The sequence below is a fragment of the Sus scrofa genome, chromosome 14, assembly GCF_054392235.1.
Source record: "Sus scrofa isolate SSC_HxYL_T2T_F1_AM1 chromosome 14, Sscrofa_HxYL_maternal_Yorkshire_Landrace_v2.0, whole genome shotgun sequence".
NCBI classification, from domain to species: Eukaryota; Metazoa; Chordata; class Mammalia; order Artiodactyla; family Suidae; genus Sus; species Sus scrofa.
In genome coordinates, this window is record NC_139396.1 from 70,393,142 (window position 1) to 70,412,109 (window position 18,968).

The 18,968-nt window shown below is 47.1% G+C and overlaps 2 protein-coding genes across 26 annotated transcripts in view; one reads left to right on the forward strand and one right to left on the reverse strand.

Annotated features, from left to right (window-relative positions):
* Nucleotides 1-16,666, forward strand: part of LOC102159834 (sodium/glucose cotransporter 1) — a 69,573-nt gene extending 52,907 nt beyond the window's left edge. For 7 of the 22 annotated variants that reach the window (XM_084993870.1, XM_084993886.1, XM_084993871.1 and 4 more), the window contains 5 exons: nt 7,142-7,310; nt 8,458-8,604; nt 9,608-9,823; nt 12,558-12,657; nt 14,728-16,666. In XM_084993870.1, the coding sequence (XP_084849996.1) occupies nt 7,142-7,310; nt 8,458-8,604; nt 9,608-9,823; nt 12,558-12,657; nt 14,728-15,023 (928 nt within the window). In that variant the 3' untranslated portion in view covers nt 15,024-16,666. The remainder of the gene's footprint in view (nt 1-7,141; nt 7,311-8,457; nt 8,605-9,607; nt 9,824-12,557; nt 12,658-14,727) is intronic. The other 15 variants (XM_084993878.1, XM_084993881.1, XM_084993882.1 and 12 more) reach the window with 3 other exon arrangements.
* A 1,677-nt stretch (nt 16,667-18,343) lies between these two features.
* Nucleotides 18,344-18,968, reverse strand: part of RSPH14 (radial spoke head 14 homolog) — a 60,851-nt gene continuing 60,226 nt past the window's right edge. For all 4 annotated transcript variants that reach the window (XM_021072295.2, XM_084993888.1, XM_021072296.2 and 1 more), the window contains exon 7: nt 18,344-18,641. In XM_021072295.2, the coding sequence (XP_020927954.1) occupies nt 18,403-18,641 (239 nt within the window). In that variant the 3' untranslated portion in view covers nt 18,344-18,402. The remainder of the gene's footprint in view (nt 18,642-18,968) is intronic.

Genomic DNA, 18,968 nt, shown 5'->3' on the forward strand with positions numbered 1-18,968 from the left:
AGTCCGATCCCTCGCCTCGCTCAGTGGGTTAAGCATCCGGCATTGCTGTGAGCTGTGATGTAGGTCCCAGATGAGGCTTGGATTCTGCGTTGCTGTGGCTGTGGTACAGGCTGACAACTGTTGCTCTGATTCTACCCCTAGCCTGGGAATCTCCATATGCCAAGGGTGCAGCCCTAAAAAGAAAAAAAAAATAAAAGGTTAAGATTATCAGAGATTTTATTTTTAAGCAACTTAATGCTGCACAGAAGAAACTTTCTTTTCCAGTTTCATGGGGATAACAATGACATATAACTTTAGATAAGTTTTGAATGTACAGAATGATTCATTATATGTATATATTGTGAATGTAGCACAATGTTTGACATCTGTCATCTCACATAGTTTTTTTTGTGAAAAGAACTTTTAAGATTTACTCTCTTAGCAACTTTCAAATATACAAAATGCAGAAGCCAATCACCATGCTGTGCATTATATCCCCAGAACTTATTTATCTAATGACTGGAAGCTTATGTTTTTTTGTCCATCTTCACTCAATTCCCCCACACCCATCCCCCACCTCTGGTAGCCACCAATCTGCTCTGTTTCTATAAATCCAAGTGTTTTTTTAGATTCTACATATAAGTGAGACCATGTGGTGTTTACCTTTTTCTGTCAGACTTATTTCACTTGGAATAATGTCCTAAAGATTCATCCATGTTGTCACAAATGGAGCATTTCCTTCTTTACTGTGGCTGAATAATATTCCTTTGTGCATATATACCACATCTTTTTTTTTCTCCTTTTTTGGCTACCCTGTAACATATATAGAGTTCCTGGGCCAGGGTTCAGATCTTAGCCACAGTTGCTACTTATGCCATGGCTGCAGCAATGCTGGATCCTTAACCTACTGTGCCAGGCCAGGGATCAAACCTGCATCCCAGTGCTCCAGTGAGGCCACTGATTCCATTGTGCCACATCAGGAACTCCATATACCACATCTTTATTCGTTCATCTGTTAATGAACAATTAGGTTATTTCTATATCTTTTTTTCATATTTTCAAACTTTAATTTCTTTTTATTTTTATAGTGTACTGTGGCATGTGGAAGTTCCTGGGCTAGGAGTTGAATCAGAGCAGCAACTGGGGCCTAGACCACAGCCACAGCAACACCGGATCTGAACTTCATCTGCAACCTGTGCTGCTGCTTGCAGCAGCATTGGAGTCTTAACCAACTGAGTGAGGCCAGGAATTGAACCTCTTTGTTTTCCTCACAGAGACAACATCAGGTCCTTAACCTGCTAAACCACAACAGTAACTTCTCAAGTTATTTTTTTGAGTGGTGTAGGATAGGGGTCTGGTTTAATTCTTTTGCCTATGGATAGTCTATTTTCCTAACACTATTTTTTAAGAGACTGTCTTTTCTTCATTGAGTATTCTTGGCTCCTTTGTCAAATATTAGTTGACTGTGTATGTGTGGGTTTGTTGCCATTGATTTATGTGTCTGTTTTTATGCCAGTGCTGTGCTGTTTTGATTACTGTAGTTTTGTGATATAGTTTGAAATCAGGATGTGTGATGCTCCCGTTTTGTTCTTTTTTCTCAGGATTGCTTTGGCAATTCAAGGTCTTTTGTGGTTCTAGATGAATTTTCGGATTTTTTTCTAATTCTATAAAAGATTCCTCATTGGAATCTTTTCATAAGTGTTGCCTTGAATCTATAAATGGCTTTGGGTAATGTGGACAATTTAACAATTTTAGTTCATCTAATCCATGAACACAAGATATCTTTCTGTTTATTTATGTCTTCTTCAATATTATATCAATGTCTTATAGTTTTTGGTGTAGTGATTTTTTGTCTCTTTGGTTACGGTTAAATGTATTCCTAAGTATTTTGTTGTTTTTGATACTATTGTGAATGGGATTATTTTCTTTATTTATTTTGCAGGTAATTCATTGTTAGTATATAGAAACATTACTGATTTTTATATGTTAGTTTTGTATCCTGAAACTTTATCAGAGACATCTTCTTTAAGATTGAGAAGGGCTTAAAGAAAACATGGGAAAATGCATGCCATGCAAATATGAACATAGACACAGAAAATTTTAACCAAATATTAGCAGATTAGTGCAGCAGTACATAAAAAGAATAGCACAACATGGCCACCTGGGGTTTATTCCAGAAATACAAGAATAGTTTTTTGTTCAAAAATTAATCACTGTATTTGACCACATTAAATGAAAACAGGAGCAGGAGGAAATGATATAGTCTTCACAGTACGTAAAAAAAAAAAATCATTTAAATTTTTAATATCTATTTTTAATCTTAACAAATTAGAGAATTCAAAGGAACTTCTTTAATCTGACTTTTAAACCTATGTGTTTTTAAAAACCTATTTTGCATTTATCAAAATTCATGTTTGTATGTGAAACTCTTTTCCTCTGAGATTGGGAACTAGACACATAGGTCCAATAGAGCCACTTTTCTTCAATATTCTACTGGAGTTGCTAATGTGCAGAAAGGTGAGAAAAGGAAACAAAAGACATAGGGAAAGAAAGGGAAGAGGTGAAATTGTCATAACAGACTTCATAGATGAAACTTAAATTTTAAAGTGAATTTAACAAAATGGATACAAAATCAAATATAAGAATTAATCAAGGCGTTCCCATCGTGGTGCAGTGGTTAACAAATCCGACTAGGAACCATGAGGTTGCGGGTTCGGTCCCTGCCCTTACTCAGTGGGTTAATGATCCAGTGTTGCCTTGAGCTGTGGTGTAGGTTGCAGATGTGGCTTGGATCCTGCATTGCTGTGGCTCTGGCATAGGCCGGTAGCTATAGCTCTGATTCAACCCCTAGCCTGGAACCTCCATATGCCATGGGAGCGGCCCAAGAAATGGCAAAAAGACAAAAAATAAAATAAAAAGAAAGAAAAAGAAATTAAGTTTTACACATTTTACACATTACCATTTACAGTGTAATTAAACCATATCAGCTACCTAGGAATAAATCTTATAAAAGGCATCAGAAATAAAAGGCATGAGAAAATTACAAAGCATTGTTAAGAGAAAATACTGAGACCTAAGGATAATAGGAACATGCTATATCCATGAATTAGAAGATACAGTATTGACCATCTTTGTTCTCCCCATATTGTTCTGTATATTCAGTAAAATCCCAATCAAAATGCAGTAACTTTCTTGTGTACATGTTAAAAATGACAAACCAGTTCTAAAATTAATACAGAAATGCAAAGTGCTAAGAATATTCAAAGCAGTTACTAAAAATGAACAAAGCTAAAAGATTTATGCTAACAGATACCAATATCTATTGTGAAGTTATACTGATAAGACTGTATAGTTTTAGTGCAAGAGTAGACAAATCAATGGGACAAAATATAGAATACAGAAAAAGACCCACAGGAATATAATCACCTGATTCATGACAAGGATTACAGTACATGGTATGAGGGTGTCGTGGTATATGATCTTTTTTATATGTTGTCAGATTCGGTTGGCTACAATTTTGTTGAGAATTTTTGCATCTATATTCAGCAAAGATATTGGCCTATAATTTTCTTTTTTGGTAGTATCTTTGGCTTTGGTATTAGGGTGTTGGTGGCATCACAGAAAGTCTTTAGGAGTGTTCCTTTTTCTTCAACCTTTTGGGAAAGTTTAAGGAAGATGGATATAAGTTCCTCTTTGTGTGTTTGGCAGAATTCACCTGTGAAGCCATCTGGTCCTGCACTGGAGTGTGTATTTGAATGTGAAACGTAAAACAATAAAACTGTCATAAAAAATGATCACTGTGACTCTGGCTTGCCAATCATGTATCCTCTGAGTCAATAGTGGCTCTCTACATATTTTAAATAAATTTTTGCATCATCTAGAACTGTGTTCACACATCAGAATGTAGATTCCAACCTCTGATTTATAACTTCTGGCTCAAGTTCTGTAAGCCTCATATCCATCAGGATTTGTGCCATCATCTATGCATCTCTTGGCACACTCTTGGGAGACGCCATCTTGCCAGGCTCCATGATAACTGGTAATCAGACTCCTCAAGCTAAATCACCCAATTAATGTATTCCACCTAGCATTAGATGTTAATAACCTATCTTAATCTATTTAGAGTTAATATTGTATCATTTTGTGTAAAATGTAACTAACTTACAACAGTATATGTCCTTTTCTCCTTTCATCTTTCATGTTACAGTTGTCATATATTTTACATCTACATCCATTATTAACCCCAGAATACAGTGATAATGATAACAGTTTTTTGCATTAAGCAGTCAATTGCCTTTTAAAGAAATTAAATAAGGAAAATATATGTAGCAGCTTATATTTACCCATACATTTTACTTTTTTGGTGCTCATCATTTCTTCTTTTAGGTTCAGGTTTCCACCTGTGTGATTTCACTTCATCCTAAAGAACTTTAGTATGTCTTGTACTATAGTCTGCTTGTTACAGTTTCTCTCAGTTTTTGTTTATTGAAAAATCTTTTAATATCATCTTTATTTTTGAAGGATATTTTGTCTGATACAGAATTTTGGGTTGACAGTATGTTTCTTTTACTGCTTTAAAGTATGCTCTTCCATTCTCTTCTGTCCTTTTGTTTCCAATAAGAAATCATCCATAATTCATAGTACTGCTCTCTCTGTGTAATGTATCTTTTTTCCTGGGCTTTTAAGATTTTTCTCTTCATTTTTGGTTTCCAGCAGCTTTGCTATGGTGTGCCAAAGAGTGTGTGTTCAGTAAAACTCCTGATTGAGTTTTGCTGAATTTCTAATTTTTAAGTTAATGGTTTTTATCAAATTTGAGAAATTTTTGACCATTATTTCTCTGCGTATTTTTCTGCTTCATCCCTCATCTCTTTTTTTGTGACTCTACTTACGTATTAGCTCTTTTGATATTGTCCCACAGATGATGGCGGTTCTATTTATTTAAAAAAAATTTTTTTTGGAGTTCCCATCGTGGTGCAGAGGAAACAAATCCAACTAGGAACCATGAGGTTGTGAGTTCGATCCCTGGCCCCGCTCAGTGGGTTAAGGATCTGGCGTTGCCATGAGCTGTGGTGTAGGTCGCAGATGTGGCTTGGATCCTGCATTGCTGTGGCTGTGGTGTAGGCTGGCAGCTACAGCTCTGATTTGACCCCTAGCCTGGGAACCTCCATATGCCGTGGGTGCGGCCCTAAAAGGACAAAAAGACCAAAAAAAATTTTTTTTCTCTGTTTTCTTCAGTTTAGATTTCTAACAATCTCCCTTTAGATTTATTGGCCCTTTCTTCTGCTATTTCCAATCTATTGTTAAGGCCAGCCCATGAATTTTCCTTTTCGCATATTGAACTGGAACTTCAGTTCTGGAATTTCTGTTTGGTTCCTTTTTTGTTTTTTGTTTTTTCCCTTTTTTAGGGCTGAACTTGCAGCATATAGAAATTCCCAGGCCAGGGATTGAATTGGAGCTGCAACTGGAGCCTATGCCACAGCCACAGCAATGCCAGATCCAAGCTGCATCCGTAACCCATGCCACATCTTATGGCATCACCAGATCCTTAACCCACAGAGTGAAGCCAGGGATTGAACCCTATCCTCATGGACTCTAGCTGCATTCTTTTTTTTTTTTTTTGCTATTTCTTGGGCCGCTCCCTCGGCATATGGAGGTTCCCAGGCTAGGGGTCGAATCGGAGCTGCAGCCACCGGCCTACGCCAGAGCCACAGCAACGCTGGATCCGAGCCGCGTCTGCAACCTACACCACAGCTCACGGCAACGCCGGATCGTTAACCCACTGAGCAAGGGCAGGGACCGAACCCGCAACCTCATGGTTCCTAGTCGGATTCGTTAACCACTGCGCCACAACGGGAACTCCCTCTAGCTGCATTCTTAACCTGCTGAGCCACAATGGGAACTCTCATTTGGTTTCTTTTAAAAATTTTTTATAGTATCCAGTTTTTTATCATTATTTCCCATCTGTTCACTCATAACTGTCATTTCCTTTAAGTCCTTTAAGATAACTATAGTAAGTGCTTTGAAGTGCTTGTCTGATGATTTTTTTTTTGTCTTTTTTTTTTTTTTTTTTTTTTTTTGGTATTTCTTGGGCCGCTCCCACGGCATATGGAGGTTCCCAGGCTAGGGGTCGAATTGGAGCTGTGCCACCAGCCTATGCCAGAGGCATAGCAACACAGGATCCGAGCCGTGTCTGCAACCTACACCACAGCTCATGGCAATGCCAGATCCTTAACCCACTGAGCAAGGGCAGGGATCGAACCCGCCACCTCATGGTTCCTAGTCAGATTCGTTAACCACTGCGCCACGACAGGAACTCCTGTCTGATGATTTTAATATCTGCGCTATCTTGGGTTCAGTTTCTGTTGATTGCTTTTTTTAAATTATGGGTTACATTTTCTTACTTTTACACATGCGTAGAAAATTTTATTATATACTGAACATTGTAGATAATACATTAAAAAAATTCTAGATCATATTCCTCTGAAGAATATTGGTTTTTGTTCAAACATACAGGTAAATTACTAATTTATCCCCTTAAACTTGTGGAGGCCTGGTTTTTGTACTTTGCTAGGGTGGCTCTGTTTCAGTTTTGTTCTAGTCTTATAGCAAATTCTTAGCCCTGGGATATAGTCTCTGCTTCTAAGACATGGCCATTCAGAGGTTTTGGTAAAAAATCTGAGGTTGTTACTTAGCTCCTCTAATGTGATGAGATTCACACTCCAAATTCTGTCTCCCCTGCTACAGGCAGGTAATGAAATCTTTGCTCAGCTTTTTCTGTCTTCCAACAGTTGCTAGTTGGTAGACTGTTTGGCAGTTCTTTCCCACTTGCACAGCCAAGGTTTAAGGGGAGTTTATACAAACCTTTAAAATCAAGTGCCTTACTAATCCATCCAAAATTTTTAGAAATGTGTTACCCCTCAAGAAAATAATGTTTCCCATGTATTTTCCATATTTTAAGCATGACTGCCCCAAACACACCCTCCAAATGTGGGGAAAATCTACCCATGATCCAGGAACAGGCAAATGGAACCTCAGATTTATTTGTCCAGAAGTTAAAGGGATTTTAAAACTAGCTAATAGTTTATGGTTTGTAAGTATTTTATCAGCAGATTTAAAAAAAAGAATTCATCAAATTGCCATTGACTTTTGGTTTAACTTACAGGTTTTTTGTTATAATATTACTCGCTATCTCCATCGCCTGGGCCCCTGCTATACACATGGCACACAGGGAACAAATGTTTGAATACATGCAAGCTATCATCAGTTACCTGACACCGCCTGTTGCTGCCATATTCCTGCTTGCCATATTTTGCAAGAGAGTCACTGAGCAGGTAGGTGGGAGTTGGTGTGGCTATGGCATGGCCCACTGCGAGGGCTCACCTTCACACCAAGCCATCTTTGCAAGTGTTGCCTCTAGGGGGTCTCCTGTGCTTCAAGAGTTCACACCATTGCATCATTTGCTTCCTAAGAGATGATTCCTACTGGGCAGCTTTGGTCTGAGCTCCCTTGAGCATGCAGGGGAAAGGCAAGCTCTGATTTGTTTTCCTCCCTTCGCAATGTAATCTACCTGCAGCCATACCATAGATGGTGCAAAGTGTATGGGATCCTCCTGCTCTCTTCCCCAAATATAGGAAAGTAGTCTGCTGCTGCCTCTGGGCATAGAGGTATCCTGCTCAGAGATTTCAGACTGGAGGGTGATATTCAGTCATAGGCTCCTACCACCCTCCCTGCATGAAGACCATCTCTTCCAGCACACTTAAAACAACTAAATATAGATCCCAGTGAATGATTGGATCATTTCATCAGTAAGACTTTGAAAGCACAGTTTGCAAGAGAATTTTTATTTATTGAGTTACAACTTGTTTCCCCTATCAGCACTGTGCAGCTGGGCTTTGCAGGAATTCCTGAAGGGCTCTGTGGTCTGCCTGCATCTTGGCTTGGGCTCTTTCCGTGCAGCCGCTGGGCCCTAGCCTCTCCTAACTACTTGCAGTACTGATTGCCTGTCTTCTTCCTTCTTTGGCCTCTCTTCATTCCCATGGACTGTTTGCTTTGCCATGAATGTCTTTGTCCTCCTCCATCTGGCCGATGCTTCCTCCAGACTCGTGTCAGGTGTTCAGTCCTCCAGACCAACCTGCTAGTGCTTCTTGCTCTGCCCAGCTCACCAGGACTGAATTTAGCACCAAGGATGTGGGGGCAGGGCGACTGGCCTCTGGGGATGCCAGAGCTGCTTCTCTCTGCTCTCTTGGGACAGGCATGAGAATAGGGGTAGCCCATCAGGAGAACCTGCCTCTAACCTGTGGCACCAACCACGAGGTATTGGGGCCTATCACTGAGAAGTACTGGGAATCTTGTCAGTAGCTCTCCCACTACCTCTGGTCCAAGGTTACAGCATATTGTGGGTACCTTCTTTGACCTTGAGAACCTCTCCAGGCCCCCTCCACCACCCTCATCTGGCTACTGCCACCCATTTGTTTCTAGACCCTCCTTTTCTGCATGTCTCCTGCAACCGTGGGTCCTGTGGATTGCTCACCTGGCCTTTGGTTTCAGCTCTTTCTCCAAGATGCTTCCCAAATACTGTATCCTCTACCTCCTCCAACATCCAGCTGCACCCAAGTCTGGCTTCAGGTATGGCACCAGCACCAAGATGATAATGATGTCCTTACTCTTAAAGAGTAGACTGTCTAGTTGGAGGAGACAGTTGATGCCCAGTGAGCGGTAAGAGAAAAAGGGGATCATGGAGGTTGGCGAGGCAGGTGCTGGGGGCAGGGACACACAAGGACATTAGGAAGGTGGTGGAAGATTTCTCCTAAAAAGGTGACCTTGAATCTGAATCCTGGAGCATGAGCCAGAAATACCAAGATCTAGGGAGAGACCAAAGCAGAAAGAGGGCAAGTGAGAAGGCCTGGCCAGGAGCATGGTGGGCAGGCCCCACACACAGGAGGAAGGTGCATGTCGTGGCTGGAGTGGATTGACTGGGGAGAGGGTGGAGCCAGATGAGGTCAACTGGAGCAGGTGAGACCTGCTTCTGAGGGTGGCCATGAGGAGCCACAGAGGGCTTCAGGGGAGGCAGGGTACCCCCTAATCCATGCTTTGAAGAGACTGCTCTGGCTTCTGGGGAGCAGGACACCAGGTAGGCAATCCACCTATGAGAGAAGATGCCAGTTCAAGATTGGGATGGTCACCGTGGAGATGATTGGTATGGTTTGCTCTCGTGGACCAGTGGTAGAGCAGGTTGGGAAGAAAGGAGTCAGGATTGCCACCTGGGGTTTCGGCCTGAGCAATGAGAAATAGACCAATCAGAGGTGGAGATGCCACGTGCAGCAATAGGCAAGACTGAGGTCTTTTTGGACAATTACGTTTGATAGGCCTGTTCATCATCTAACTTAAAAGTATTTCCAATATTCCCTGAGTTCTCTGATTGACCCAAGAGAGTGTGCACACCTCTCAGGTCTTCTTCAGCCCAAGAGGGTGTCATCTCCCTCAGTGCTCCACTCTGCTTCTGCAAGGCATGTGAAGCTGTATCATGGCAAGTATCACTTCAGAACTGGACTGGTCAAGAGGCGAGGCTGAGGTGTTGCTCACCCCCCTGTCTTCCTCCTGGATGACTCTCCGGCTCCTCCTTTGACAGGGTGCCTTCTGGGGGCTGACTGGTGGACTTCTGATTGGCTTCTGTCGAATGGTGTCTGAGTTTGCCTATGGGTCCTGGAGCTGCTCAGCGAACAGCAGCTGCCCTGTGATCATCTGCGGTGTGCATTACCTCTATTTTGCTGTAATCCTCTTCACCATCAGTCTTTTCTTCATTCTGGGGATCTCCTTGTTCACAGACCCGATTCCGGATAAACATGTAAGTGCTGCCGTGTGGGTACACTGAGTCAGCCTGCAGTCCCAGCATCCCTGTGAGAGTGAGTTAGCTCTGACAACTTTGGGGGAAAGTGACTGAATTCCTGCATTCTCTTTGAAAGCAGTAGGGCCAGGGGCTGGGGTGACAAATGGGTCAGAAATAGGCAAATAACACAGAAGGGGCCTCCTTGCCTTAAAAACTAAACTAAACTAACAAGCTTTCCAGGAGTTCCTGTGTGGCCCAGCAGGTTAAGGGTCCAGCATTGTCACTGCTGTGGCTCTGGTTGCAGCTGTGGCACAGGTTCAATCCCTGGCCCGAAACTTCCACATGCCACGAATGCAGCCCAAAAATTAAAATAAAAAGCTTTCCAGGAGTTCCTGTTGTGGCGCAGTGGTTAACAAATCTGACCAGGAACCGGGAGGTTGCGGGTTCGGTCCCTGGCCTTGCTCAGTGGGTTAAGGATCCGGTGTTGCCTTGAGCTGTGGTGTAGGTTGCAGACGTGGCTCGGATCCCAAGTTGCTGTTGCTCTGGCGAAGGCCAGCAGCTACAGCTCCAATTCGACCCCTAGCCTAGGAACCTCCATATGCTGTGGGAGCAGCCCAAGAAATGGTAAAAAGAGGACAAAAAAAAAAAAAAAAAAAAAAAAGGCTTTCTAGTAATCCTCCAATTAAGTATTTACTGAGAATGAGAAGTTTGGCTTTTAAAATGCAAATTTTTCTTGAAGTGTTCAGTTTGCTAACCTCAGTAAGAGTTAAGGTAATCAGGACAGTCCCACCTGCTATCCACCCAGAGGGAATTAAGCCAGCAGGAGCAGGGATAATAATGCTGGCAGTGCTGTGGCTGGCAGCCAGGCGGTCTCATTCTGCTTGCCCTTGCCCGGCTACTTGTCCCCTCCCAAGAAACAGATGTCTATTACCCAAGTTGGAATTTTAAAGCTTGGGCTCAGAGAAGTCAAGGCACTTGTCTGTGATGCCAGAACTAGCCAGTGGCAGGGCTGGGCTCCACCACATCACCTGCTTGGGTGTGGCCAGTAGGCTTAGCAGGACAGGGGTTTGGCTGAGCCAGAAAGCAGCAGGGAGGGTCCTGGGCGTCTGCAGGAGGGAGGAAGGAGCTCAGAAGGGGGGCAGGTCTGTGAGATCTGTGTGCCCTGGGATCTGGGTGAAAGCCGAGAACATGGAAGACACCTTTCTGCTCAGTAGTTCCCACTTGATTCATTCCTCTCCTGCACACAAAGAGGGGTGGAGCAAGTGGGGAGGATGGTCGGGAAGGTCTGGGACAGCTCGCCCACTGTGCATCCCTGACCCTGCTCCCATCTTGGAGCCCCCAGGCTTGGCAGGCCCACCCTTCTCTCACTCAGGGTCTTAATCAGTCAGCTTGTATGACTTCTGCTGCTCTCTTACTCTCAACTTCCAGGCAGCCACGTGCTCGAGTGTTTTTCCTGTCCAGCACATGTTGGTGCTCTGTGGAGGAGGGGAGGGAGGCAAAGGGGGAAAACACACAACCCAGGTTCCTCCTGCCCAGTCTGGTCCATGGGGCCCACAGTGGAATTGGAAAGGCAAGTGTGGACTTCCAGTGTCATCGGGAAGCAACTCAAGGCTAAACCCACTCTATCATTAACACGATTGAGTATTCATTTGTTATATCTTAGAGAGGCAGGGCTGGGAGGGACCCAGCCCCCCTCAGTCACATCCCTTTCATGTTTGGGGGACTTGGGCAGGGGTTACAGAGATTCAGATATACTGAGGCCAGTATAATAGAGGAAAACCTATTCCAGGAGTGACTTGGTGGGAATGTTTACTTAGTTGTGCTTCTGCTGACCCCAACCCTTTAAAAAAAAAAAAAAAAAGCAACAATTGGCTGGATTTTGTTATTTCACAAAGTTTCCATATAGTTCTTGGGAAGAGATAAAAAATAACAGAGCAGGAGTTCCCGTTGTGGCTCAGTGGTTAACAAAGCTGACTAGTATCCATGAGGACGTGGGTTTGATCCCTGGTCTTGCTCAGCAGGTTAAGGATCTGGCACTGTCACGAGCTGTGATGTAGGTCTCAGATACAGCTCAGATGCCACGTTGCTGTGGCTGTGGTGTAGGCCAGCAGCTAGAGCTCCAATTTGATCCCTGGCCTGGGAACCTCAGTATGCCATGGGGTGTGGCCCTAAAAACACAAAAGACAAAAAAAAAAAAAAAAAAAAGCAGAAGGGAAGGGAGGCTCCCTTTCTGCACTTGCAGATGCCCTGTTAAGCCTGGGCGGCTGAACTTGGCCAGGGGCCAGGTAATCCATGTACCCAGTGAACTAGGTAAAGCTTTTCCTGGGCTGCATGAATGCATACCTTGGATGGCCAGGAGGGGATTCTGGAAGGAAAGCAGGTCCTGGGTCTGCCATATGGGCTTACCCACCAGAAGCAGCAGACCAGGGGTGATGGGCAGCTTTGCTCACCCTGAAGGGCACAGGTTCCCAAACCCTCAGCACCAAAAGGAGCCTGAGGGCATTGCCCCCTACCCCTCCCAAACCTACCCAGGACACCAAGGTCACACTTTGAGAGGCCACACAATCACATGGGATCAGAGGTAGAGCCGAAATCCATACTCACCACGCATTCCCTCCATTCCCTCAGTCTCTCGTTAAGAGCCTAACAACCACATCTCTTTTCAGTCCCTTGAGACCCAGCTGCTGGCCATGGCACCGTAAGGCCTGTGTGGCAGGGCCCTCATAGTCACAAGCCCCTGCTCTCTCCCCAGCTGCACCGCCTCTGTTGGAGTTTACGAAACAGCCAAGAGGAGAGGGTAGATCTGGATGAAGAAATACAAGGAAGGAATCCAGAACCCCAGGCACAGCCAGGTGAGAGGGAACATCCAAATCCCGGTGGCATCCACGCTGCCACCTCTCACCCACCCTGCACCCGCCCAGCTGTCTCCACTTCCAGAGTGCTTCCAGGCAACAGCCCCATCTTCCATTTTTCCAAAGATGCCTTGGGGGTGTTTGTCAAGGTTGAGATGCCTCTCAGAGGACATCTGTGTGGCGGTCTGGGCTGGAGAGATCCAGGTGGGGACAGGGAGGGAAGTGTCAGATATGATCTAGAAGCTTTTCAGGTGGGGTGGGAGGGGTCCACTGAGCCACACAGAGATCATATTGTGCCTCAGCAGGAGTGACCTGGTGGCGGGGATGGAGGAGGGAGCAGTGGGTCATACAGCCTCACACATGGGTTCAAACCCAGAGGGCTACTGGGCAGCAGCCCCCTAAGAGGGCTCCAGGGAACCCGCCAAGGACAGTGGGATTTCAGTCTGAGCAAGAACAGAGAATGTTCTGGGAGAGGCTCAGGTCTGGGGGCTCCAGAAGGCCTATAGAAAAACTTTCAGCAGACAGGGTTAGAGAAGGAGCGTGGGGGCCATGGGGAGGGTGACCTGCGCCTGTTGAGGCTCTGACGCAAACAGGGATAAAGGCCTAACAAGATTAGTGCTGAGCCTGGGGCAGAGGGAGCTGAGGAGGCTGTGAGTTTGGGGGGGTGGGGAGGCCTGCCTGGGGAGGAGGCAGCAGTCTGGGGTCCTTCTCCACTCCTGCCATGGACATGCAGGTCCCAGAGGGGCCTGGAACCCTCTCCTGACACCTGCAGGGCAGGGGCAGGGCCTCTCCTGCCAAACCAGGCCACCCCAGCCCATGGAGCATTCAGGGCTCCTGGCATGGGAGGAACTGCCCACTGGGGCCCACAGTGTGTCAGGTGCTTGTTCCTGGGGCAGCTTCTAGCTCCTCCCTCGACCGCCGTTGGGGTGGATGACCATAATGACAGTGGCTAGCATTTACTGTGCATTTGGAATGTGTCAAACACTGTGGAAATTATAGCTGTGTGCAATAGGTACAATTATTATCCCCATTTTAGAGATGGGGAGACTGAGGCACCAAACAGTTTAGTGATCTGCCCCAGGCTCCATAGGTAACCAGGCAGTGGTGGAGCTGGGACTTCAACACAGGCAGTCTGACTCCAAAGCATAGCTCTTGGCCACTGGCCTGTCCCACTCCCTTTCCCATAGCCCTGTGGTCACACAGGCCAGGGTGTGCTGCTCAGGACCTCTCAGCACAGAGAGCAAGTGTCTGTGTCTCTGGGGTCTTCTGGCTGCAGCACCTTCCCCTGGAAGAGAGGCCTCTCTGTCACTGGCTGCCTCAGCCTCAGAACACAGCTGGCATGGTGGCTGCCCAACAGGAATAGACACAGAACAGGGCACAGCACACACCATTCAGAGGAGATGAGCCTGTCTTGTCATCAAGGAGGAAACCGGTCCCAGGCTGGCTGGGCCACATGTGTGTGGAGCTGACCGTGGTGCTGACCCAGTAGCAGCCAGCCTGGGCTGCACTGCCAGACACCAGAGAGACTTTTAAGCCCCAGAGCAAGGTGTTTCACTAATTTGGCCCAGAGAAATGAATGGAAACTTGCCTGTAACTCCTAGACTTACCCTCTTTCCTGGGGAAAACACCAGTTTATCCCCTTTCAAGGGCCTAGAGGGCCTTATTTTGGGCCAGGCAGTGAGACTGGAACCTGCCTGGGGAAGACACTCCTTGAGGTTGCTGAGGAGAGCTGAGCAGTTGGGGCTTCTTCTATCCTCGTAGGAGCAGCCACCTGCCCTATACCTATAGAGCTGTGCTCAGCGTGTCCCTGAGACAGGACAGTGGGGACCTGGGCCAGCTGAAGGCTCTGCCAGTACAAGGCAAGCATGGCCCCAGAAACCCCAAGCATCACTCTCCCTGCCTCTGAGGATGGTGGACAGTGTTCTGCAGCAGGGCTGAGGGTGGTTCTTCATGAGAGGAGCCAGTCTCTTGGTCTTCCTGCTGGACTCACCTCTAAGAATGGAACCCCTAGGAAGAGCTTCTGTGCACTGGCCTGCGCCTCCTGACCTGTACCCATTCCCTCTGTTCCAGATGTATTCCAGAAGGCCAAGAGCTGCCTCTGGAGGGCCTGGGATGTGTTCTGTGGCCTGGAGCCACTGCAGAGCTCCAAACTGGCCCCAGGAGATGTGATGGTGCAGAAGATGGAGTGTGGTGACATGGAAGGGACACAGCACGGTGACACGTTGGAAGGGACAGAGCAGAGGGACACAGTGGAAGGGACAGAGCCCCAAGACATGCCAGAGAAGCCCTGCTGGAGAAAAGTGGCCAACATCTGCGGGTTTCTCTTGGTGTCGCTCACAGTCTTCTGCCACATCTACTTCGGCTAGGCAGCTGACAGAGGCGTCTGGGAGCAGGCAGGCCACTGCCTCTTTCAGATGCCCTCATCATCAAGGGGAAGATGCTACTCCTACTGGGAGGGCCACAGTTGTGGGACCAAGGACCCTCAGCATCACGCAGCACGTGCCACCAGTAGCAGGGCGTGCAGGCTGTCAGGGCAGCAAAGCCCACTAGTGAGAGCAGAGACAGCAGCTGAGCACATCTGTCTCTGTGAGATGAGTCATTCTCTCCAGATGGCTCCACTGTGCAAACCCTGACTTCCACTGACTTCTAGATATATTCAGGGGTTTTGTTTACCCTTTCCTTCCTATACCCACCTCCATTTGCTGTGTTCTCTCCTCCTTTGTAAAGGAACAGCTGCTGGCAAAGATGCCCCACCCCACACCAGTGGTCCCACCCACAGGGGCTGTGCTCCCTGCTGATGACCACACAAGGCCAGCTGGCACCAGGACTGCTTTGGGTGGAAATGTTGACTTCTGCCTGGACTGGTGGTGGGGCTGAGGCAGTTTCTGCCCAAGGACCAGGCATTCCTACAGCTCAGCACTGTCTGGCTACACCCTGGAGGGCGGGTGGAGAGGAAACTCACCAAGCTCTTCCCAGTTCCTTCCAGTCTGCCTGCATCACTGAGTTGGGCCCAGGGGCTGGATTATCTTCAGCTGGCAAGTGTAGGCCACTCCACTTGATCTGTGTTTCTGTAGGGACTCCTTCAGCCACCCCTACTTCCTCCTCCTTCTCAGGCCAAAATAAATGATTTGGGTCTTTAGAAAAAGTTGCAGATGCTGGAAAGTGATTTGGGGGAGGCCCACTCAGCATTGCAGAAATCATGCTCTGAAGGTACAATCAAGGACCAGCCCCTCATCCCTCATTTAGGCCCTCAGCTGACAGTTTTCATGTATAAAATCATGTGATCTGCAGGTAGAGATAGCTTACCTTTTTCTTTCCAGTCTGGATGTCTTTAATTTCATTTTCTTGCCTAAATTGCCCTAGCTAGAACCTCCAATACAATGTCAAGTAGAAGCAGTGAGAGCAGATGTCCTTGTCTTATCCTGATCTTAGGGGGAAAGTATCCAGTCTTTCACTGTTGAGTATGATGTTAGCGGTGAGTTTTTACAGATGTTAACACGTAAAGGAAATATCTCTCTAGTCCTGTCTTACTGAGAGTTTTTTTGTTGTTGTTGTTTTGGTTTGGTTTTGTCTTTTTTTTTTTTTTTTTTTTTCAGGGCTGCACCCATGGCATATGGAAGTTCCCAGGCTAGGGGTCTAATCAGAGCTGCAGCTGCTGGCCTATGCCACAGCCACAGCAAAGGCGGATCTGAGTCTTGCCTGTCACCTACACCACAGCTCGCACAACACCGGATCCTTAACCCACTGAGCTAGGCCAGGGATCGAACCAGGGTCCTCATGGATACTAGTTGGATTTGTTGCTGCTGAGCCACAATGGGAACTCCTGTTTTTATTTTTGTTTTTGTTTTATGAATGGGTGTTGGATTTCATCAAATGCTTTTTCTGCGTCTAATAAGATGATCATGTGGTTTCTGTTCTTTATTCTATTTATATGTTACCTTGATTCATTTTCATATGTTAAACCTACCTTGCATTCCTGGGATAAACTCCAGTTGATCATGGTGTATAATACTTTTTTCATGTGGCTGGATTTGGTTTGCTAATGTCTGGTTGAGTTCTTCTGTCTATAATCAGAAAGTATGTTGGTCTGTAGTTTTCTTTTCTCGTGAGGCCTTTGTCTGGTTTGGGTATCAGGATAACATTAGCCCTCGTGGAGTGAGTTGGGAAGTGTCCCCTCTTGTTTTTTAAAATTAGTTTGCAAAGGATTGGTATTAATTCTTACCTGGAGACATTTAAGCATAGATGTTAAGTCTGATGGAAGGGTCCAGAACACAGCAAAGACTCAGATTGTGGGGAGAGAAGACGGTGGACAGGGCTAGCTAAGAAGGGAACCTGGTAGAGAGTGCCCAAGTCTGGCAGATGAGACGTGCATCAGGTTTAAGAAAGAGGGTTCTTTCTACAAAAGAGACCAAAAGGGCACAGCGAGGGCCCTGGGAAGGGACAAGCCACGGAGGGAGCACTGGCACCTAGGCCACTCCATGAGCCAATCACAAAGAGCATGGGGTCTTGACAGCAAGGAGGCTCCCAAGGGGCAGAGCCAGTGGGCTGTGGGTGAGACAGGATGGGGACACAAGAAAGTGGAGCCCCACAAACACCCGTTTTCCTAAAAAATGAAAGGCTTCCTCTTATGAGGCCTTTATTGAGAATGAGATTCAACCTGAAACCCCACCTGGGCCCAGGAGCCAGTCCCTCCAGGAACAAGAGGGCCTGAGGGGGCTAATCCTGGAACCACAGGAATGCAGATGTCTCCGCGTTTCTTCTAGGAGGGCAAAGGCCCCAGTCCCTGGAAGGACTGCAGGAAGGCACTCACCTCAGGACTTGAGTTCTGCAGAGGTTCTATCCCGCAGGAAGTCTGGCTGCTGGTTGGTGATGGAATGAGGGAAACCTCGTGGGAGGCAAGGAGCTTGGGAAAGCTCACAGGGAAAGAATAAGGTGTGAGTCCAGCCCTAAAGCTGAGCAACGGCTCCTGCAGCTTCTCCAGCAAAGGTCAGAACCCTGCCCGACCACCAGACTGGATGGGTCAGGGAGATCAAGGGGTCCCATGCCTCCTCCTCCCCAGACTCTCCAGTTTCACTGTGGGAGAAGCAAGGTGGAAGGTTCCCCAGAGGGCCACTCTGGGGCCCCGGCAGACATGGGAGGGAGGACTGGGGCGTGGTTGGCCTCAGACCAGCCTGGAGCTCCCTCAGAGGACCTGGCTCTGCGGAGTGCAGCTACTGGGGGGAAGATCTTAAGGAGCTACCCTGTTCCAAGCACTCATCCCTGGGGCAGGGGGAGAGGTCCTCTTATAACTTACCTTCCCCACATGGGGTGGCACCTGTGACCGACCTTCCTTCCTGTCACCCATGAGGGAGGGGGGCAGCACTGGAAGCAAGGCTGCACCCTGCCACACCTCAGGGGCCTGGTCACTCGAGAGTCCAGGTTGGGTGGTGCCTAGTCCAGCTGTATTGCTTCCCCAGCCCAACTCCTGCCCCCTGCCCCCCACTGCCACCTTCTCCCTAGAGGCTTGGTCCTGCTGTCTGCCTTCCCAGGGGACTTGACTGCAGCAGAGAGCAGGGATGCCTCCTGCCTGGCCTGGACCCTGGGATCAGCCTGTGACCCGGTCCTCCTGGGCCGAGCCTTTCCCCTCTGGCAGCAGAGAGAAGGCGTGGCCATGGTCTAGGAACATCAGGTGCCATTCAGACCAAGATAAAGAGATTCACTGCATTTATTCAGGTGTGGGGTCAGCAGGTTGGCCAGAAAAGAGGCTCAGGGTTTCCACTCAATGACTTTGATGGCAATCTGGGCTGCCTGCTTCACGGCTGCACTGGTATCCTTCTCAAGGGCCCGGAAGGTGGGCACGTGGGCCTGCAGGAGCTTGCGGCCCTCAGGGGCCTCGGCCAGCATGGTCAGGGCCTTGATGGCATTCAGGCGCGCCTTGCTCAAGGACGAGCACAGCAGCTGCAGCAGTGGATGAATGGCTTCTGCATTGAGGGCTGCATACTTCCCTGTAGGTCACCAACACCAGGTGTTCTTGGGGGCCCATGCCCATCTCCCTGGCCCCTCAGCCCTCCTCACACAGGCCTCATACCCTCCCTGTCCCCAGCCTGGGCCCTTCCAGCCCCAAACTGGCTTCTCTCCAACCACCCAGGTGCCTGTCCCATAACCCTCACAAGGTAACACAAATGGCCTTTTATAAATTAAAATCAAATTGTTTTTTTATGTGGCAAATATTTCTTGAGCACCTGTGCTGTGCCAGGCACAAAAACACAACATTCTAACCCTGCTGGTGCTTACAGTCTAGTGGGGGACACAAAAGTGAACGGACAAGGAGA